Source organism: Ceratosolen solmsi, unplaced genomic scaffold (assembly GCF_000503995.2).
Source record: "Ceratosolen solmsi marchali unplaced genomic scaffold, CerSol_1.0 scaffold10, whole genome shotgun sequence".
Taxonomy (NCBI): domain Eukaryota; kingdom Metazoa; phylum Arthropoda; class Insecta; order Hymenoptera; family Agaonidae; genus Ceratosolen; species Ceratosolen solmsi.
In genome coordinates this window covers 15,396,795-15,421,497 of record NW_011948412.1, presented here as the reverse complement: position 1 = coordinate 15,421,497, position 24,703 = coordinate 15,396,795, and the positions used below count along the sequence as shown (strand labels likewise).

Genomic DNA, 24,703 nt, shown 5'->3' with positions numbered 1-24,703 from the left:
GAATAAAAAAGGACAATCAAAAATGAGAAAGAACTAGAACATTAGAATCATACAGTAGCATTACATCATAGAATATTGTAAATTGCTAATTTATTATATTCACCTGCTTATAAAAAGGTCGCATAAGTATGAACCCATAAATATACGTAAGACGTTGTTTGCTATGTTTATTCGTTTTAGATTGAGATAAAAGGGACGCACACAGTAGATTAATAAAGTCGATAAGACGTAGTTATACTGAGAAAGGGGAAAGCTACGAAAGGCCACTACAGTCTTTCAAATTCGGAGAGCGAGACTTCAACAATCTACCGTTATGCATTTTAAATTAACGATCGAGCGATTTAGTTTAGAATTTCATTTCACGCTTAACTACTGTAAAATTAATTTATATATAACCTTTTATGAAATAAAATAAACTTGAGTTTAAAATAAAGTCCATTTTCTCGCCTTACTGAAATATATATTAATAATAAAAAATAAAATTTAAGGCTAATTTAAAAAGTCCGATTGAAAAAATTTCTCCATTTAGATTTCAAGGCGGATGCTTGATTCTGTGAAATACTTCTGATAAGTTTCTTTTAAATAAGTTACACTCTTTAATCGAAATGTAATTTTGATTGATTACAATATATATGTACGTGATTTTGTCATATTATATTTTTAAAAACATTTTTTAATTGAATAAAATTATAAATCTTCGATAGAACAAATGAAATATTTAAAGGAAGTTTCACTGTATAAATGTATTATTTAGCAATTTTCTATTATTTTATATAAGTAATACATTTTCTGCTACAAAGACTTAGTTTATAAAACTAATTATAATAGTATGGAAAAATGTATTTTTCATGAAATTGATTATATTGTGAATTTTTTTTACTTAATATATTCATTTCCAATTGTATATGTAATGCAACGTTTTCTTTGTGATCTGCATTTTTTTATTTGATTTTAAAATTGTATATTTTAATCTACTTTTCCTACATTTATATTTTCTCTCCATTAAAAATTATGCGTTTTATGTGAACATAAGCAGCTGTAGCTTTCACTTTACATAATTATGTAAAGATCGCCATTTAATTCCCAATTATATATTAAGGAACAATATTTCATGGTGGCGACAATTAATTAACGCGCTTTTTTAAATTTCAGATACTTAAATATTGAAAATGATTAAGTAATTGAAATTATTAAAAAAATTTTAAATACTGAATCTCAAATTTTTTCATCTTTAATCTTTAATATTTAATATAATTGAAAAAATTACAAATACATATTCTGTAGAATTTTGTATTAGTGTTAATTTATGTATTTAGTTTCATATTATTTGAAAATTATCGTGATGAGTTTTGTTCTCGGTACTATTCTACTTATAATTAATTCACCGACATATAGTTCATAAGCAAATTGTAAAATATTTTTTTGAGTTATCGCTAAAAGAAAATTTTACAAAACGGTATGTGTCACCAACATTACGAAATATATAACATTTGTTAAAGGAAAGGCATTCTAGCTTTATTAAATAGAAATATTTTTTTTAAATCTATCAATTTTTTTCGTCAATTTTCATTGGTCGATATTACTGTTTAATTAAACTTTTTATATTCAAAAATAGTGAACGATATATTAAAGCAGTTCCTGGTTGATTTTTTGTAATTTAATGAAAGTATGGTTAAGAAATATGTGTGCGTAAACTGTGCACCTAAGAAACTGACAATGGCCTGGCTTAAATATTGAAGTTGGGAATCGCAAAATTCAAGCGTAAGTTAAAAATGTATAAACCGGCATTCGAAATATGCTCGACACACTAGACAATGGAAGATAAATAAAGAGGGAGGCAGATGATTTATCAAAGACTTAGCTGCTTGGCGTCGTACATCGACAAGAAGCTTCGTTTCTTGCTCACTTGCTTTGTTTATTTTTTACTTGCATTGCTAATACATGCAGGAATTAATAGAAGATCACGATTACAATAGTTGATTTTTTTACAAGTGCGTAAGGAACAGTCATTAGCAAAATTTGATTTATCGACAGTACGATGATTTAGTTTAAGAACAAGTTAGTGCATATAATTCATCAGTCTAATTATAATTATTATAAACTACATTATACAACTATTCAATGTAATAAAATTCATAATATTTATCAATTAAGAGAATTTATATTTCGGGGAATTTTAATTTGTATTTTATATTTTAATTTATTTAACACATATTCTAGTTTGGTTTTTAGGAAGTTATTTTTATTTTTTTTATATTAATATTTTTTTAATACCTGTAAAATACTAGTATTATGGTTTTAGAAGAATTTTATCATTTTGTAAAAATATACTATTTATTTAATAAACTTATTTTATTGCTTTAACGTTGAATTTCATTGGCTTTTCATTTAGAAGTTTGTACTTAAAAGACCAGCAAAATAAAGTGTAACTACAATATTTTGCTAATAAGAAATATTCTTTGTTCGTCTTATTCAATACTAGAATAAACTATAAAAATTGAATTCGCTAAAATTTGATTAATTAAATCAAATCTCTTGAATATAGTAATAGTTATAATCTTATATATATTGTATCTTAAAAAACGATATTAAAAAAACTTATATTATCATATAAACTTATAACAATCTCAATTTCAGTCTCATTATATCACCAATGTTCAGGCTTTCTAATCTCTATTGACCCATAAATTTTTCTCAGGACTTATCTTGCTTCTTATATAATCTTCATAATTTCCCATAACATTTTTCTTAAATAATATAGTAAAGCGAGATACAAGCTCAGATTTGCGAATCTGTGTTTCATGTTTTGAAATTATTGAACTATATATTATCAAACACTCTTACTACTAAAAATCAATTTATATATATATATATATATATATATGCCATTAGCGGTTGGAATTACGTGGCGTCAGATAGAGTATGCCATTAGAAATAGACTCCAAGTTAAAATTGAATAGTGAAACGTGACTTTTCTTTTTTTAATTTGTTTGAAGTAACGCCTTTTGAAAAATTATGATCGTTTTATTAATTTTATTTATTGTTTTTCCTAAATTTTATTAATAAAAATAAAATATGCTGAAGTAAGGAATTAAAAAAAATACTGTTACAAGTATTCTGAGATATATTCTTTATACTTTATTCATTTTATAAATACATTCTGGTTCATTTTATTTAGCTAGTTTATTATTGGTATTATAAAATAATTAATATTAATAAAATTTATTGTTAATATTAATATTCTTTTTTTTTTAATTTGTAGATTGAATTTTGCTTCTTGTTATATTATACACTTCCGTTAAGGATAAAGAAATAATAATAATAATAAGTTTCAAATATATAAAGTGTTATTGTTTATGAAACTAATAAATGTATTTAAAATATATTATCATTTAATCATAAAAATGAAAAGAAAACGATTATATAAAAATAGTAAATAAAAATGTATGAAAATTCTCATTTAACGAAGCGCAATATTAATAGCGAAATTTAACGAATTTAAATTTAAATATTTGAAAATCAATATTAATATAAATGTTATTATAAATTTTTCATTAATACTTTAAAATAATATTTATTTGTAATTTTCTTTCCGACTTATATTAATGTAAAATTGATAAACATTTAATTACAAATTCCAAAATTCATTACTCTATTCTTTTGTTCATTGTTTCCCCTTTTCACCCTAGATCACAACCCTTCAATTTTTATCAAATTTACTCGATCCAATTATTCACTTAAAGATTTGACTCCACTTAATTATAAAGTCTCGAACCATATTCCCGGAAAGGTTTTCCTCTGGATGTTAATGCTCTCTCTTTCCCCACTTCTAGGCAAGACAGAGCACATCGCGAAAAAAAGGAATTATATGCAGGGGGAACAATGCTATCGATTCCACGCAATCTCCTTGTTCTTCGTCATCGTCCTCCTCCGCGAACGGCGTTCTCACGTTTTTTTTGAATTTTCTCTTACGCGTCTCGGCTTTTCTTTACCTCCTAATGATGCTCCCCGTTTGTTTATGGATTATGAAATGACAAAACTTCCGTGGGTCTTAGTTTTCAATTAGCATTCCTTGGATAACAATGAGCTTATTTTTGGTTCGTTATCAAACTGACCTTACATTAAATTAGTAATGATAGAATTTTTTTCGTATGTAGAATAATTTTAATATCCGTAAAATATTAATTTATATGTAATTAAACATTTTCTATTTATCCATAAATCTTTATACGAATTACTGTATATATAATGTAAAGAATCAAGAATAAATCAGTAAAAACTTCTTTATTATCTACACAATATATTACAACAAAAAGACAAGTTCAATATAAATAATAAAATATAAGACAGTGATACGTTCGAAACTTCATTGTTCATTTATTCATGTTTTACTTTTTATTAAAAATTTTTTTTCTGTTTTCTATTCTCTTGTTGAATACTAAATATAACGATATATCTGATACATTCCCGACATATAATAACTTATTCTAACCATTAATAATAATTAATATTATTAGAAACACGAAACTCTTCGTTTATATTTATTCGATAGCCGTTTGTACACTATGTAAAATAACCAATTATCAGCAACTTAAAGGTCCAAATTTAAAATAATAAAATATTTATAATTTAGTATATCTGAAATTTATTACACTGCTTATTAAATTATACAACTGCAATTGATTCAGTATTACTTTCACATGAATACGCCAACTTTTTTTAATGAATTCTACTATTTTCAATAAAGCTTCGATTTGTTTGGTGAAAAAGGTGCAATCAATCAAAGAAATTAAATTCGCGCGTACGTCACTCCAAGCAATAATGCATTCTAACAAATTGCTCCTTCGTCAATTCATTAAAAGATTTGCACTGCGCTGAAATGTTACACAGTTACTAGTTTTTATGTCATGGATACTGTCCTTTGGCGGATACAATTACGACATAATAAACATGAATGAATCAAATGTTAATATTTCTCACCTGCTAAATGTCAGTATAGTGTTTCGCTATGCAGTTTACAAATGTATGAATGGAAAAAAATGTTTATGTTTAACTACTTATGCAAAATAAGAAAAATTAGTCTGATCATCTTATTTGCTACTCATGTAAATATTAATTTACATCAGTATTAAAAAAATATTGTTATTGATTTCTACGTCTTAAAGTATAAAATTTTACTAAAATGAATATATTTCATAGTATCCAATTGAAATAAGCAATCGATACAATTATGTCAGTTATGTGCGTTTCATCAAACCTGTAAATTAAGTCTAAAATGTATGAGTAATAAATTAAAATATATATATACTATATCTATGGAATATAATATTATGAATCAAATTTTTGTTTAATTTATTTTATAATTTATTTAATAAATATAATAGTTAAATAATAAAACATTATTTTAATCATTGAGATAAATGATTGTCAAATAAAAAATATATTCATTAATTTATATTATTGTTTATATTTTTTGCACAAAAGACTTCAGGATTACATTATATATATATATATATATATATATATATATATAATTATTAGTGTTAAATTCCTTGTAGTCAAAATCTACATATATACACATTAGAAAAAAATTTATAAATATTTTAAGTGTATATACAAACATCCCATTTATTAGTGTAAATATTATTCAAATATTTAGAAATTTTGCATATAAATGGAATTAGTACAAACATTTAAATATAATTTATTCGAAAAAAAACTAAACGTTTAAGGCCGATGTGTCCTTGTAAGTTTAAATACATTTGAGGTATCCTTAAAGCAAAAGAAAGAGATTGAGAAAGGGTAGGAGGAAAGAAGAGGGATGAATCAGTTCCAGGAAAAAAGAAGAAATTCAAGCGAATAAGCCTGTCAATAAGAAGAGAAATAACGGAAGTCGGGGCAATTCCTTTTGAAAGAGAATTTTTCATCCTTATCCGATTAGTAAGGCGTCAGTGCGTTTACAGCACTTGATTTCCAAGCAGCTGTTTACAATCTTCGGGATACCAACCAGATCTTTTTATTTTTGAAAATCGTCATTGTTATAACAATCTAGTAAGAATAGTATTTCACTTTTTAAGATAAATTAATAAATGTATTTATGCGAAGATGTCTTGTTTTTGGAATATTTGTCGACAAATTCTCTGTTAAATAGTGATGATAGAAGATGCATTTTTAATAATGACAGGTATATTATAGACTAGAAAATACATTTACTGTAATTATAATTAGAAAAATTAATATCTAATTAAAATAAAAATGTTATTATATTATATGACATTTAATTTTAATTCAAACTATCATGTTTGTTTAAGAATTAAAATAGAAACCGAAAATTTTATTTTCGTTTAAAGAATAGAAAAATATACATGCTTTAGGAGGGAAGATTGTTTTATCATTTTTCATAATCATAAAAGAAACGTTTTTTATAAATCAATTATCGAAGTATTTCCATTATTAAAACTAAAGTTTCGATTCTATAAGTTTTAGTATATATATTTTTGTTATATTTCACTCATATCAGATATGTTGTTAAATTAATTGGAAGAATATTTGAAAATAACCTCCACAAATCCTGACTTATAAATAATATATGTATAGTTAAACTCTAGTAATTCAATTATCATTATTACGTAGCTACACGTGGATGTTGATACTTATTGAAGCAAATATCAATTCGTTTCACTTTCTTTTTTAATTATATTATTTTCCTATATTTAACTGAGTATAAAATATTTAATTCAAATAAAGTTATTTAATAATACCATTCTGGTGAATGTAAAAACATGAAAAACTATTTTTGAATTCTATTCAAATGAATACCATTATCTTGGAAAATAATTCATTGTCAACGCGATTGATCACCGTTTCGATATTATTTAATAAAGTCTCAGTGGCATTATTATTATATCGTGCACACTTATACCTTTCACAGTTAGGTTTCGAATCTTTACCTGCAATCTGGGGCACACTTTATACCCTATTTATTCACATTTGCTTATAAGTTGGGCAAAGTATTCTTGTTTTCAGTCATTTGAAACATGGTGTTATACCCATATTGTATCTATTATAATTTGCTTGTTTTATGCTTGTCATTTCCCACCGAATTTTATTGATCATTATTTTTATACAACAAAGTTCAAATACCGTTATTAAATCTTAAGTGTTCCTTATTATTTGAAACTATCTATATTAAGCGAAAATAGCTTCTAATGTGATTATAATTATTATATAACTTTTTTATAATAATGAATATTTGTAAAAGAACTGTAACGTAAAAATAGAATTTCTAATTATTTTTATAATTAATCATTTTATTTCAGATATCCGGAACGAGATGCTTTATCAATATTATTTTCATCCTTCTTCTACCAAATATAGTCGCTTCAAAAGGTAAGCTTTTAATTATTTATCAATATTTATAGCTTTTAATTTTTTAATTTTTTTAATTTATAATAAATAATTTAGCATTTTAGATCTGTATAGAACGAATAATGTATTACAGAGATAATGTTGAAACAATAATTATAACTATCGTTAAAGTTTATAAGTATCAAAATTGAATTAAATGCTAAATCACCATAGTTAGGTAATAAAATCCTACTACAGTGATTTAATTCTGGACTCCAACTTTCACACACATGTCATTATAGAACTGTATATTTTAAAAAACTGTTTTACTTTCTCCAACTAAATCTCTAAATTCAGAAACTTTCTTGAATAAATTACCGTGAATCACTATTTTGTATACATTCAATAGTAGTATAAAATAAGAATAGCAAATTTAAAAAATGTAGAATGGTAATTAATGAGATACTGATAGAATTAATATGAGAAATGTATATTAGTAGAATAATAATATAAATTAGTAGAATAAAAAGTAGGAAAATAATATTATAGTATATAATTTACCAAATAAATAAATAAAGTTAATAAATATTTTTCTTTTATAATATTCGAAATTACCGATTTAAAGTATATGTGTACATTAATGAAAAAAGTTTATAAGTTTAATATATTTTGAGAATCCACATTTAATTTAAAAATAATATGTATTAATGAAGTTGTTAAAAGTAAAATTTCTTCGTAGAATTCAAATAAAAGTGATAATAAAACAAGCTGAATTCACTCAGCAAACTTAATTTAATTTCTTTAATTTGTTTTGTAAGTATTTATGAACGTTCTTCATTACATTAAAAATTTATAGTATCTTTACATCGTTTATACATACTATTTTAATTTTTTTAAAATAAATTAATTATTCTATTTACTTTTCTTATTTTATAGAAATTTTATAAATATCCGTTTACACGTGTTACGTGCGTTGGAGTTGAATAATAAATCAATTTATTACATTTCTTTCTTCATCTTACTAGATACTTTTAGGTCGAGCAGCAATTTACTTTTTTATTTAACATATGCTCGAACAAAAAATTATTAAACAATTCAAAGATAATTTAAATAAATAAGAAAGTTGTTAATGAAGTAATGGTAGGCATAAGATTTTTATTATTGTATGATAAAATCTGGAATTTTATGAAGGTATTTCTCAAGGTCAAACGTTCTGCAAATATGAAAATAAATCTGAAAAACGACATTCTTACTTACTGCAACCCTGTACATCTATTACTTGATTACATTTTTTGATACTTTTTTTTAGGCTTATAGGCAATTATTTTACTAATTTCACAAATAGAGTAAAATAAATTTTATTAAGACAAAATCATTGTCTTTATTATGAAGGGGTATTTATTTACATTTATTTTAAATATCAAGGATATTTGTTAATTCTATTATTGTTTCGGTATTTACACATTTTCCGAAATCGTAATTTAACTTTTTTATTCAATAATGCTCGAATACTAGAAAGGTTAAGAATAATAAAGGTGTGAATAAAGGTTTTATGTTTCTTTTCAAAATTAAAAAATAATAGTTTAATAATTATTTAAAATGGTTTTATCTGTATATGATTACTATGGTCATCAAATATAAGTTACACAATATAAGTAGAATATAAAGTAATAATAAAGTATATCACGGGACGTTTAAAAACTACGATTATTCAAAATATTATTTTCTTAGTAGGTCTGTACACGTTTTCTTAACTTTAATAAAATTGTATGTTAGATTTTATAATGAATAAACATTTTAGATGTGATGAATTAATTTTTACTTAAGCTAGAATTAATTTTGATTGGAAGAGTTTCTAAAACTTTCAATTATAAAAATAAAGTATAGAAATTAACAAGTATTATCGTTTATCGATGTGGAAAGATTTTTTCTTTTGATATATTTTGTAATTCTAAAATTTCTATTTTAATTTGCTTATTTAAGACGAAATGATAAATAAATGTAATGTTTTAATTTTATACAATTTTGGAGATTTGTAACTTCGGAAGTGTTGACTAAATGAAGTGATTCATATTAAGAAATTTAATACTTTATAAAAGTTAAATCAATTAAAATGAATATTTATATATAAAATTTATATATAAAAAAATTAAATAACTAATAAAAAGATGTGTAATTTTAATATTCGATTTTAATGACTATGTTTTAATAGTCGATAATATTTCATCTGCACTTTTCAATTATTATTTAAAAAATAATATTGGAAAGGTTTTGAAAATTATACAATATGAATGGGAGAAAAATGATATAATTATATGAATGCTTATTTAATACTATAGAAATAAATTCACTTATACATGTAAGATATGATTGAAACGATTGAATGCAAATATATGAAATTAAATTAAAATTACAAATCTTCTTTATATGTGTATCATATTAGTGGATAGCCAAAAATTATAATGAATATTCGTATCTTCCTATCGCTCTTTCTTTTATCAATCTAATGCATCTCTTTCCTTTTAAGTATATTATCGGTTGCTCTAAAGTATAGCCATCACCTCGCAGAAAGAGAAAAGTAATAAAAAGATGAGAAAAATACCTCCCTCCATCGTAAGATATCTGGTGAGCATTCACCACGGGAACGCGGAGTACGCCTTTGTCCTCGTACCTGTGCGACCTCGATGTCTCCCCTCCCCCGAATTATAGTGGCGAATGGGACCTGACCCCGCGTGGGTGTACTTTCTAAATCTTGAGCTTTTGGTGAAGCTTTATACAAGCTTGAATTACAAGCCGACTCACAAACTTTAAATTTAAAATAATCATATAGTCCTTTGCGAATAGATTTTCTTTTAATTAATATGATAGTACTGTATAGATTGTTACATTTGTATTTTAAATTATACCTATATTTTATTAATTATTCCATGTACAATTGCAATGAAAAAAATTGTTATTTCAAATAAGCATACAAATAATTTTAGAATTCCATTCATAATCTTCAGATTTTATGCGTCTCTATCGAGCAATTCTACATGTATATATAAAATAGAAAAATTAAAGGTATTTAAAGGTATTTCTAGGTAATTAAAGGTTTTATTATTAACAAAGCATTATGCTTGCATATTCAATTAATCGGTTAGAATAAATATATTTTGCTTTTTTAATTATATTATTATTTATATTTGATATGAATTAAAATGTATATATAATATATAATATATATATATATATATATATATATATATATATATATATATATATATATATAAAAAAATTAAAAAAAAAAATATATATATACATATATATAAAACCACAAATATTAATTAAATAAATAAAAATAGTCTTTTTAATAATAGAACCATTAATTATATATGTATTAATATTTTAAAACCATATTGTACAATTGGATGGCTAGTTTGACTCTTCATAAAATATTCGAAAATATTTAAATTCGGAAATATGATTAACTAACAAAGAAACAAATGCGAAACAATTCATTTTAATAGAAAACATTCGATTTTCTTAATTCTTATATTAAATTCTTCGAATTTACTAGGTTATTTTAAATGATAAAAGATAAAACTATCTATAAATTTGTTAAAATATTAATTACCGAATAAGAAGTTTTGTTCACTCGTTCTATAAATAATATTTGATAAAACATTAGTTGCATAAAATAAAAAATTATAATATTCAATTTAATTAATATTCAATAATACTTACAAATATAAATAATTGAAATCACAGATGTCTTTTTATATAGTGTTTTAATGAAAATATATATATTTTATATTTGCTCCGAGTTTTATTTCTTGTTCATTGCATCATATAATTTTGCAATTACCAACGACAACTCTAGCGTGAAAATGATGCTATATGAAATTAATCTCTATTAGTCCTTTATAAAATTACGTCATATCGTGAAATTAATTACTTAATTATTTATCCCAAATTAGATTTGTCCTTAAATAAATGTTTAATGTTTTCATCTATATTAATTTTTTTATGTTAAAAATAAAATAGCATCCCATTACGATGCAATTAACGATTGAAAATCTTGTTGCTTTTAAGAGATACAAATACATTAATTTTTCAATAACCCGTTGAAAATCTATTTAACATTTTTTGATACGGCAATTATTTTTAATTACCAATGCTTTAATTAAAACTTAAATTCAGTGTCTGTTTTATGGCCTATATAATAACATCTAACTTGATTGAAATCGTACTTTCTCCTTCAGTACATCCACGTGTACTGAAAGTAACAGATGGTAAAATACCTTCACTTTGGTATGTTGGATTGTCATAACAAATCGCAAGTATCGCGACGTGGCTTATTATCCATTGGGACAAAGGACTCGAACAGGTGGAGAGACTTTTTCTCGGCGTGGGTGCGGTTTGAAAGTTTCTGAGCGAAAGTACAGTTGGACGACGAGGAGGGGTGTGTGTTGTAACACGGAATGCTTTACACTGGTGATAAGTACTTTGCGCATCGAATACATTCACCTATGTTACTGAAGCCAGTTGATATTAAAATAATACTAATCATTAGAAATCAATACCTATGTAGCATATATGGTCATTCGATGAATATTATAGTCGACTTACTTTTAGAATATGAATTTACGAATGTCAAGTTCTGCATTGTCTCATCCTTAAGTATAATGGCAGATATGTTTGTATCAGGATAAACAAATTTTTTACTCAAGTTGCACAAAAATATTTTATATACATTTAATTTATAATAATTATGCTTTCTGAATGAAAAAAATGTTTATATTCTAATGTCACGTTTTGATAATATTATAACTGAAAAAACTAAAATAATTTACATCAATTGTATGCACTTAAATGTGTAATGTCAGTAAGAACAAATAAGAAATTAATAATAACTATGCAACTGATTTAAATAAATAATATCTGACAACATTCCTTCATTTTCTCGATTTAGTATTAATTAATATTTTAGGAATTATATTGGAATATTACAGATCAAAAGTAAAGACAAACTTAAGATAAAAAAGTAATCTTACTGTAATAAAGTAAGTTAATAAAAAACAAAATTAATGGTTTTGGTATTCTAAACCAATCATCTGAGAATTATATAATTTTTTTCATTATTATTTGATCATGATTTAATTGTTTAGTACTATCATCGTACAGGGTATACTTTCTTTTAATTCTGGATATATTTTCAGTATTAACATTTAAAAAATAAATAAATATACAAGATAATATTATCGCGAATGAAAAGAGTATTTATTACACTGTATTGTGTTTATTAATAAATATTAACATATTAACTTTTCAAATTTTCTAAAAATCTACTCCGAACATACTATAAATTTAAATTAGGTAATTAATATTAATTAATATTTAATTAAGCATGTACTAATTAATTTATTGATATTAATAAGTAATAGTTTAATAAACTGATATTAATTATAGAAACGTTTTTAGGATTATGCGAGTTGGAAATTGACCAGTCGAACATCATTCTTGACATAGAAGAGAGTAGAGGAGATTGTAAGTATACAGTATTATTCTATCATTATTTGCAAAATGATTATTCCATTAAAATTTATATATATATACTTAAATTCGATTCGATTAATATTTTAGATATACTGAAAATGGATGCAATAATATTTATATCTTATATATTTATATATTAGTTTTGAATAAAAACTTCATACTATAATTTTTACAATCTATAATTTAGATTGATGGTTTTATCAATTAAATGATTTAAAGTTTATTCTTCTTCGTCACATACTGTGTGTATTGCATGAAAAGAAATTGAAATTTAGTTTATACTTATATATTCTTAATAATATAACTTTTAAAAAATTATGAAAAGGACAAAAAATATGTAAATATGTAAGAAATATTGTGTATAACTTAATTCATGAAACACTCTCGATTATTAAAAGTAATAAAGATTATTTTCTTCTTTTTATTTGAATTAAATTTGTTAAGTACTTTTAAAATTAAAAAATGCTAATATTAGAATATAATTCATGCAAATAAAGAGTAGTATTTCATTTTTTCTTCTTACATCAATATAAATAGATATATTCTAATTATTATATAGTATAATTATTATTTGTTTACCGTATTATTTTATTTTATCTCATGTGTTTATCTGTACCTAGTATAATAATAATATTAGCTTGTCGTGTATTAGTTACAAAAAATTCGTAATAATATAAGGACTTACTGCTATTATTTATTCTATTATTTCTGTTAAATAAAGAAAGGGACGTTTTCAGTTTCTTTATTTTTTAATTTTTATTAATTTAAGCATAAACAGTTTTCATTTCCTTCGAAAATTTGTATATAGAAACCATCGTTATCGGCAATCTTATTGGGATTCATATTAAAAGTCATAATATTTTCATTCGTCTCGTATTATTTTTCTGAATTTGCAAATAAATATTTTTTTTCTTACGAATTTTGTTTTAGAAAAATAATAATGTTTATATAACAAATAAATATAATTTCTTATTTTTGAGTTCTTCGGAGTATCGGATTCATATAGAATGTTTGTTAAATGATAAGCAATTTCTTTGCTCACAACATAATTTATATTTATGGTACAAAAAAGTTCTGGAAAAATTATAATATAAATAAATTATAAAAGTAGTGTTTGTTTTGCACATAAAAATTATTAATAGGTATTTTTATATTTATATGAATACATTCAATGATATAAAATTTGTTGTTTGTATCTCAAAATAAAATAACACGAGTAATCTACATATTATATAAATGTTAAATTACATCTTGTTCTCATAGTATTATTATATTTGTTTTTTGAATGACAATGTTTCAATTTTGTATATGATTTATACTTAAAAGTATATTATAATGGAATGAGTAATAACACTATTTACTAATTTACTAATTTTTAATGAATAACAATTATAAGTACAATATATATATATATATATCTTACAATTTTACATATATTTCTTACAGTTTTTGTATCAAATAGTTTTAAATTACTTTTTATATATAAAAACTATGTATTTTAATAAATATTCTTTGTAGATTTTGTCTAAATAAAAACTTAATATATTTTATAATCTAAATAATACATATAACGGTAATATATTTTAAAATCTAATTTAGTGATTTGATAAAATGAATTTGATAACGAAAATTAATAAATTTGATAACTAATTTTACATAGTTAATTATAAACTGCATTGAAACTAAATATTAATAATTAGTGGATTATTAAACTTAATAGATTACCAAATTAATTATGTATAAATGAATACGGAATTCTATATTATTTAAAATATTTGTAATGAACTTTCGTATATGGATACTGTACATTCATATTGAAATTAAATTAGTGTATTTCATATATTTTCATAAGATATCTCTTTATCAAAAAATTGCTCTAATATTTATATACAATTATAAACAAAAATGAAAAATATACGGGAAGATTTAAGACTACTTATAATTGAATGTGCAAAATAAGTTGTTAATACGATTGGCTATAAGCTGCAATTGCAGGTTTCAGAATTATTCTTGAAAATTGAATAAAACATTTACGAATGCAATACTTGACTAATTAATATTAATATATTGATATATATTAGAATGCTCATATGCATTATTTTGTTCTCAGCTGTCGATCAAGAAACAGTACCCGCTGTGCTCCCCGTAAAAGGCGACCCGCGTAACGAAACCATCTTGGAGCTTAGTGCCTCTAGCCGTCAACCACTTTTTACTTTGGATGGCAAGAAGCTGAAGCTTATACGGCCTCTTGACAGAGATGATGAAAATCTTTCGCACGTTGTTTTCCAGGTGAGTGTGGCCGCGTCACGTAAAATAAATATCGCAGAGACGACAATATTCTTGAATTGGATAAGATGCTCGATGAATTATTTATTTCACATACTCTTGCTGAAAAACATATATTTTTTTTTATTAATAATGGTGCCTTGGAGTTAAAGTACCAAATCACATCATTTACATTTATTTGAAACATAACCAATATTTACGCCAATGTTTGATAATACTTTAATATTCTAAAAGATAGTTTGCTGATATGGTATGGTATAAACAATTAGTCCAATATAAAATTACTAAAAATGTTGAATGACTCTAGATTTTTGTTGGCAATAAGTAATATCAGCTCGTTAGTTGCATAATATACAGATTATGCGAAGTTGTTTGGACAATTATACGACTTAGTTACACTTTATCGAAACATTTTTCTTCAATAGAATTTTGCAGAGCATTTAATACTCAAGCATTCATGTATTTCTGTAACATTTTAAATTTTAGTACATTCGTTGAAAATGTCACTTATATCAAATTGCTTCACATTCTTGACGATCTCTTTAAGAATCTTAACATAAATGCTGATGCATTACGTATACACACCGTACATTCATGATCCATTTATAATTTCAAACTTGGAGATTATTTCAATTAATTGACTAGACTATTGAATTATTTATATGGTGTTTCAAGAAGTGAAAATTATTTCATAAATTAAAAATTTTAGACGCGTGAATCGCATATTCCCATCTCTATAAAAAGCAAAGTCCTGTTAGCGTAATTCACAGTTTCAACGATTTGACCGTCAGGCGTTGCGCGTGCGCGAAATTTTCGCCAATCTCCATGGGTCATCGCGCCTCACGACTGCAAATAAATAGTACAAGAGACGTCGATATGGAAATGGCTGGTCACGTGCAGTCGACGTTTTCCGCCCTTATCTGACGCTTCTTATGTGTTGTGTATGTTTCGCACGGCTTACTTTAGAGTGAAAATTTATTAGGCCTCTATATTGGTATATTTCATTTATCGTCACCATTATTTCGATTCTCCATGTTTCTGTAGTATGCTTAAATTAGAAGTTGAACATAGATTTTTATGAACTGAGACAAATGAATACCTTTATTGTTTTGTAAATAATCTTTTTACACCTTACATTAAATAATTATAATTTTAGAACATAGATTAAAATTAAGTATCATTACTTTTATTATTCTGTTACTAGTAATTAATTTCTTAATTTGATATCATTATTTCAGTATATTATTATGAAAATACCTTTTTTAAAAATATAATTTAATAATACATCTAGAATAAAATAAACATATATCAGAATAAAAAAAAGCATTTAATAATAGTAGAATTATTTTGTTATTATTGAAATAACAATTGATATGCTTTGAACTATGCTTTGACAACACAATGATGAAAACAATAATTTTCATAAAATTAAATTTTGGTAATTTCTCTCAAAATTACTATCTAAATTTTTTTTCGAATTCAGTTCTGTGAAATTGAAGTTAAAGCTATAAATGTTCAATATTCTTTACTTTTATGTTAATGTACTTTATATAATTAAAATATCCATTACACTATAAATTATAGTAGAGAAAATTAACTACTTTAATTAAATTTTATAACGAAAAATGGAAATTGAATCTCATAGATTGGTATAGTATTGTATTTTAAAAGTATTTAAATGTTAAAAATTAAGAATAAAATTACAAATGTAATTACAAATACAATTGCAACTTCAGTAGATATTTAATAATAAAATTTATAAAAAATTATTATTTATTATAAAGCTGTAGTCCTTTAGTAAAATTTCAAAAATTTTGTAATTTTAGAAATAAATATGCCTTTTATTTTTTAAACAATTAATTTCTTTGAATATCGATAGCTTGATGATTCTGTATAATACGTAGATAATAATGAAAAAATATATTAAAGAAATAACGTAAATTTATATTTTTAATAGTGCAAGTCACAAGTAGAATTTATGTAAACCACTTATTAAATAAAAGGGTAAAATTTAAATTCATATTAAATCATTATTAAATGTAAGAGTAAAATTTCTAAATTGAATTATTCATGCTATTCATTCTATTATATATTTAACAATGTAAAAATTGAAATGAATTAAAATTAAAAAATTTTCTTAATAATCTTAAATACATTTAATAATTAAAATATTAAAGAAGGAAAATCCAAAAACATTGTCAATTTAATCTGCAAACTTGTGTGAATACTTAGTAGACAGCTTAAATAGACACCAAATTTTCGAGAATAGTTATATAAAAGTTCCAAGCGTGATGTCAAGTGCATATTTCCAAATTATACAACCGCTATATTTTATGATTTAAGAACTATTTGTAAAGATTTTCAAATATAATATAATTAATTATATTATGAAGATTTTTGTTCACCCATCGGCTTGTCTTTCAATCATTCGTTCAATCATTACTGAAGATTTTATAATTATTGATAAAACATATAATTTTTTAATTATTCATTTAGTATTTATGTAAAGTTATAAAAATATTTTAATTAATATTTACATAATGCTGGATGCATAATTGAAGAAAATTAGAATAATGTTAATTGATGTTGCAAATAAATTTTCAGATGTGTGCAAGTAAATATGGGGCATTGTAAAATAAGTACATAGATAATTACTTTCTAAGGATAGGATTTATCTAATGCACAAAATCCATTTGCCACTCTCACCCTCTCCCATTCTCTCTTCTCTCTCTCTCTCTCTCTCTCTCTCTCCTCTCTCTCTTCCTCTTATGACTTATTTGGTGGGTATCAATGTAGGGGGCGTGTTCACCAAGAGAAAGGACGAATCGTAGTTATGGAGGTTCTAAGTCAGACCCAATCAAATTTATTGGGGTTTTAGTTCGATCGAAATTCAGGCCAAAGAGATAGATGAGTCAGAACCAACATAGCGTAACCATTCCCTACTCTATTTTTAAATTTGTCAAGTGCTAAGTAATTTTTCATATAATAAGTCAATCAGATATCCCTGTTTTATAAAGAAAAACCTTGAATAAATATGCTTTTTATCATCAATTTTCATTCCTAGTAATGTTATGAGCTGTTACAGAAGCTTTTTTATGTGACAAATTTAAATAAATTGATAAAAAAAAATTTTTTCTACGAAAATTTTACTTAATTATTATAATTAATTTATTTAGATTTTTTATTCTGTTGTATTCGATAATATTGTACGAAACTTACTTGATACAATTTTTATAATTTTTATATTTTTCTTATACAAATTTATTTCATATTTTTATATTCCTAATTTGTATTATATTGCATATATCTAATTAACAAGTTTTATAAAAAGAGATCATAAGATTTTAACAATATTTTTATGATAATATGTCAAAATTAATAATAAGTTTTCAAAAGATTTTAAGTTGATCTGATTTTAAGTGTTTAATATTGTAATAAATACGTAAAAATAAAAATTTTAAATTTTATAGAAATTAATTAGATTAATTTATAATTAATACTGTATTTAAAATTTTAAATTGTCTATGTATAATTAAAGTTAATACACAATTAATATATAAAAAAAAATTTACAGTCCAATAATTATAAATACATATAAAAATATTTGCTCATTTTGTTTTTTAGCTGAGCTGCACCGTCAGAAAGACAAATAGCAATCGCAAAATTCCTGTGATTGTGAGGGTATCGGATGTCAATGACAATGTACCAAAATTCGTGAATACACCTTATGAAACGACGGTTTCTGAAGTAAGTATTTATATATTTTGTATTTTTCAAGCGTTAATTTTATAAATTACCAATACTTTACCATATTTGAAAAAGCATGTATTTTATCTGTGTACATTCCTCAAATTTTAATATATAATAATAATATTAATTAATTGCCAAAAAATTTTTGATATCACTAAATATCGTATTTAAGTACAAAATAAAGAATATCGTTATTATCTGGCAATAATAATGTAGTATTTATAAATAATTTCACAACAGAATTTCCAAAAAGAATTAAAAGGAAAAAAATTTCTTATATAATATTGTCCAAAAAATAGACTTATGATTTATGGAGATATTTTGTAATAAAAATCTTATAAATTAATTAAAAATTAACTTATTTCTATATTAAATTCTCTCCATACATTACTTTTAATGGGCGATGAAAAATATTCCTACGTTTTTCATATATTGGCTTGATTTTTAAATGATTCGAATAATTAATTTCCCAGGCAATATTTAATTTATGCCATTACTAAAAATTAAATTTCTTAAATAATGTTTTATGCTACATATACCTTCATTTCCTGTATTCTTGATTAATATTGTGAAATATATTCTAAACGTTTAATCGAATTCTTGTAACTGTTATTGTAAACATTTATTGTAATTTCTATTGTAGATATTCATAGATAAACAGTATTATCATTGATTTTTCTGATTCAACGTATAACAGTTTTCTATATAATCTGAGAAACCAATGATATCTAATGATTTTATTAAATATACATCAATTATTTCATAAATACAAAGAATCCAGTAAATAAAATGTAAAATAAAATGTAAAAATTATGACTTTATTACAATTTATTATTTTTTATTATTACATTACAATTACTTATTAATATTCCATAAAACATTTATTATTATGTATTATAACATAAAACATTTAAATTTATATATTAAATTTAAAGATTTTACATAATTTTGCTATTTTTAATCATTGTCAATTTTATTTACTTTAAATTTTCATGTTAAGTTATATGATGCATAAATGTTGAAAAAATGGATATTGTGTGTAAGTTTTTGATTTTAATGAAAGATATGAGAAAGAATAATTTCATTTCTCCTTCTATGTTTTTCTTTCTATATTTATTTGTTTAATATTTTTATATTTCTATTAACTGAAATATTTCTATATATATTTTTAAAACTTAATCAGACAGTGTTTACTCGTAAAACAATTAATATGTGAATACTAAATATTCAATATTTGTTACAATATCTATAATAAGAAGAATCATTTTACAAAATTATTCAAAACTTCAATTACATATGATTTTATGTAATTGAATTCATATGATTATTATGATAATAATAATATTATTATTATTATTAAATTATCATACTTCTATTTTAGACATTTTTTATACTTATATTGAAAAATGTTCTATAATGGATGTAGCTACATATGCATAGATATAATATGAACAAATCTTGCTTATTTTTATATAGTTTGAGTTTAGTTGTTTGTATATAGTGGTTTCTACTTTTTATTAAATGTATTAGCTCTTATTATACATTTTTGAAATTTGAATTGAAGGTGAATTTTGAATTTGAATTGCTTTAATCTATATCTTTTTCACCCTTTGCTGTCTGTATTAGACAGATAATCTGTAAATTGCTTGAATACATTTATCATAAACTTTTATTAAATAACTATAAATGGTATTATACCCAATTTTACATCATATTTCCATATTTATTTAATAATTTATAATTAATATTATAAATTATTTTATAATATAATTATATATTTTATAATATAATTTATAATATAATATAATATTATTTTATTTTATATAATTTATAATAATAATACGAGAATATTAAAAAATTATGATTTTGAATGCTGCAGTTGACACCTGTAGGTTCCACTATCTTTAAGAATATCGTGGCAACGGATGCTGACGCTGGTGTCAATGGTCTCGTAGAATACTCGATAGCCATGGGGGATGGGACGGGGGTTGGTAACAGTGATGGAGTTGGTCGGGACCGTGTAACCACAGCCGATGGCTACGGATATTTCAGTATCAACTTGCCTCACCAAGGTCAGGTCACCGTTAATCGTACCCTTGATTATGAGAGAACACAGCGCTATCTCGTTACAATTCTTGCTTCCGTAAGTATTTTCATTGATAATAATATTAGATTATAGCTTCGAATAAATGTATTTTATTAGATCTCATAGATCACTGGAATTATTATTATTATTATAATTTATTGCTTTTTTGGTCATATAAAAATGACAATTAATGAGTTATCATAATTAAATAAAAAAAATTAATATAATAAATTAATATAATTAATACAATAAATTTATAAATATAGATAAATATTAATAGAATTTTATTTGTATAAGTCAATTTATTATTAATGAATATTGAAGGATACTATTTGTTTTCATTCTCAATTATATTAACTCATTAGAACAAAATTTAATTCTTTTAAAAAGATAGATTATATTTATAAAAATTTTTGTTAAAAAAAAAATATGTATATATATTTTATAAATGACACAATTTAAAAGAATAAATAACGTGTAAGTTAAATAATTTAGCAAAATTTAGATTATGGTATACTTCACAGTATACATATGATATTGAAAGATAATAAAGAACAAAAATTTAGAAAAAATAAAATGAAAAGTTTCCACGTTTTACTTTTTATTTACGAGCATTATTAAAAAATATTTTTTATAATATTTCTGTAAAGTTTATTAAACAATTTTGTAAGATAGTTCCCCATTTAAAGAAATATAATTTTATGTGCTACGTCATTTTTACTTTCAAGCTATTTAACAGTAATAAATACCTTTTAAAACCTCTGATTCTATCACTAGTATTTTGTTGCAAATACATTCATATTGATTTTAAGTAAAGAAAAGCAATTTCTGAAAAATAACCATACGTTATAATGATGAGTAAGGAATTTATGTTTGCGTTAGACACGTACATATAAAGATGAATAGAAGATTTAAAAAACACTTATATGAATATATTTTATCTAAAATTTTATTATATTTATGTCATTTAGATAAAAACATAATATTCGGAATTTTTATATTCGAAAGCTATATGTATATGACAGAAAATATTTATAGGATAATTCAATGCAAAAAATTAATAACGAACTTGTTTCTCCAATAATCAAAATGGTAATCAATGGAATTATCAAATAATTGTCTTCGTCAATTTTGTGATCTGTCAATATTTGGTTTCTGGATTTATTCGTACGAAACCAATGTTCTAATGTACCAGACTCTGCCATTCTTCTTATAATAGCATTAAACTTCTGTAGAAGTGGAAACCCAGGCTCAAACAAGAAATTTTTGCCTGTTTTCATGAACTTGAGCTGACCTATCCTGATCATAGAATTGCCATCCACATTCTTGAACATGTTCTGGTACATCCTTGCTTTGGATTTGATAGTAAAGCAAATAACAGCTTTACCTTCAATAATTTGTCTGATAATGTAAACGAAGTTATTAGATTAAAAGAAATGACATTTGACTTTATATCATTAAGTTCGGCATATCATTTTTTATACTAGAATTTATAAGCCAAAATATTTATTTTATGTATTTATACTTTCTTGAGCTAAGGAAATGAACTATAAGAAAATGGTTTTAATAAAGGTATAATCCTTAAATTTCCTAACATTCACATCTAATTGAAATGACTACTTTATACAAAAATTCAATTTTGATACTATTATTATATTATTATATTTAATCATTCATATGAACTTACATTGATAAATTGATTTATTTGGTTACTTTAAATTCTATTTAAATATGTTAATAAGTAGACAATTTCAGAAGTTTCTATTATTATTTACAAATTTTATTTATTAAATATAGTTCAAAATAATTATTAACTATATTTCTATAATTTTTATTATATAATATTCTAAATGAAGTTAACAAAATTAATATGAAATTTTAAGTCTTTTCCTTTTTATATATTTTTTTTATAAAATACAATACATTTATGTATTTTAATCGCAATAAAAGTTAAATATACTTTTTATCCAAATTAACAACCTGTAATTTAATATAAAATTTTTTAAATAATTGTTTATAATCCAAATAAATGAAGCTTTAAAATCATGTAATATTTGTTATTCATATCGACCTTTTTATACCAATCTATCATAGTTCGATTTTTAAATAATGTAATGACATTGACAAAAGTAATAAATGTAATAACATTGCAAATAAATTAAAAAGTAAATATATATTTTATACGTAGAAATAAAAAATAATAATACAACATTTTATTATCAAATTTTGAGGTAATTTCAAGTTATATGTAAAAATAAGATCATATATTAATATAAATTATTTGTAATCAAAATTTTATTGATAATAATTTAACATACCGAATACAATTTTCTACTCCATTCAGTTTAATTTTTTGTTTAATCAGTGATAATTCTTGCTCTGGATATTCAAATATCCAATGAAAGCCAGCTGTACTCATGTATGGAGTCAGTTTAGAATTCAAAACATCCTGAAAAGTTTTTAATGGTATTTCCGTATATGACAGTTCGTAATCAGTGAAAGTAGAGTAGATATTTTCTAAATAAGTTAACGATAAAAATACTATACTAATGAAAATGAATCTATCTCTAGTTTCCTTTGGTTGCTTAGCACCAGAAGCACCGAGAATTAGTCGCACTATATCGTAGTGATACAACCGATGTTGCGTTATCTTCAAACGATCAGCCAGGATAACGATGATAATTACACAACCAATTCCAAATATAATTAATATCATCGACTTTAAAGGTGTGTAGATAGTGGCAGACTTTTCATGAAAGTTTGGCGATACAGTTGCACAAAAACTGTCGAATGTAAAGACTTTTCCACGTGAAAGTGCAGTAAAGTTTCTTAATACAGGATGATTTACTGACATAGAGAAAGATAGAAGATTGAGCACTCCCAATTGTATATCTCGAATTACATTTCTTAAATCGTCCTTTGTATACTCTAATATTGTTAATTTTAAGTTAAGAATACTTGCTATATATTTGATAATTCGAAATTCTGTTCCACCATATGTATTGTTATAACCTTTTGTTATATATGGTAACTTTGGTATATAAGGTAATTTCAGTTCATATCCATATGTATTAATAATTTTATCAGGAAAAAGATTTACTTTGGATGTATACTTTATAGAAATTTGTATGAATCTGAATGGGTCATAATATAATAAATTTGCAACGTTTGTTGGACTGATTTTGATGATGGAAAAATCTAAAAATTTTTTTGACCAAGCATATAATAAAATATTTTCAAAAAACGAATGGTAACTATTTGTGAAGGATATCATGAGACACTTTGGATGAAAAGATGGAAATGGCAATTCAATCAAAGAATTTAGATTAGCTTTGATTTGCTCAAAAAGATAAATTTCGTTACGCATATTTGACATCTGAAGTATTATATACACTGTCGTTTGTTTAGTAACAGACAAGAATGGAATTTTATTCGTATCTTTTGATAAGTCAATAACAATGTATGGCAGTACAGTACCTAATTTTTGAAAGATATAATTTTCTTCTACAGTTCCACTGGTATCATTATTTTTAAATATCATGAGCTGATAGAAATTTTTCGATTCGTTAAAATGTTCGACTAAAGTATCCATCCAATAATGATCTACCGCATGAATTAAAATGACACCTTGGAGATTCAGAACTAAGAAATACATAAATATCACCATTTTATTCATTGTAAAATATACCATGTTCA

General features: G+C 23.5%; 1 protein-coding gene across 1 annotated transcript in view; it reads left to right on the top strand.

The window, feature by feature from the left end:
- The window catches only part of Cad99C (cadherin 99C), a 70,015-nt gene that overhangs the window by 22,127 nt on the left and 23,185 nt on the right, over positions 1 to 24,703 (top strand). The window contains 5 exon segments of the mRNA XM_011503386.1: positions 7,320 to 7,389; positions 12,811 to 12,876; positions 14,996 to 15,174; positions 18,796 to 18,918; positions 20,801 to 21,064. Of these exon segments, the coding sequence (XP_011501688.1) occupies positions 7,320 to 7,389; positions 12,811 to 12,876; positions 14,996 to 15,174; positions 18,796 to 18,918; positions 20,801 to 21,064 (702 nt within the window).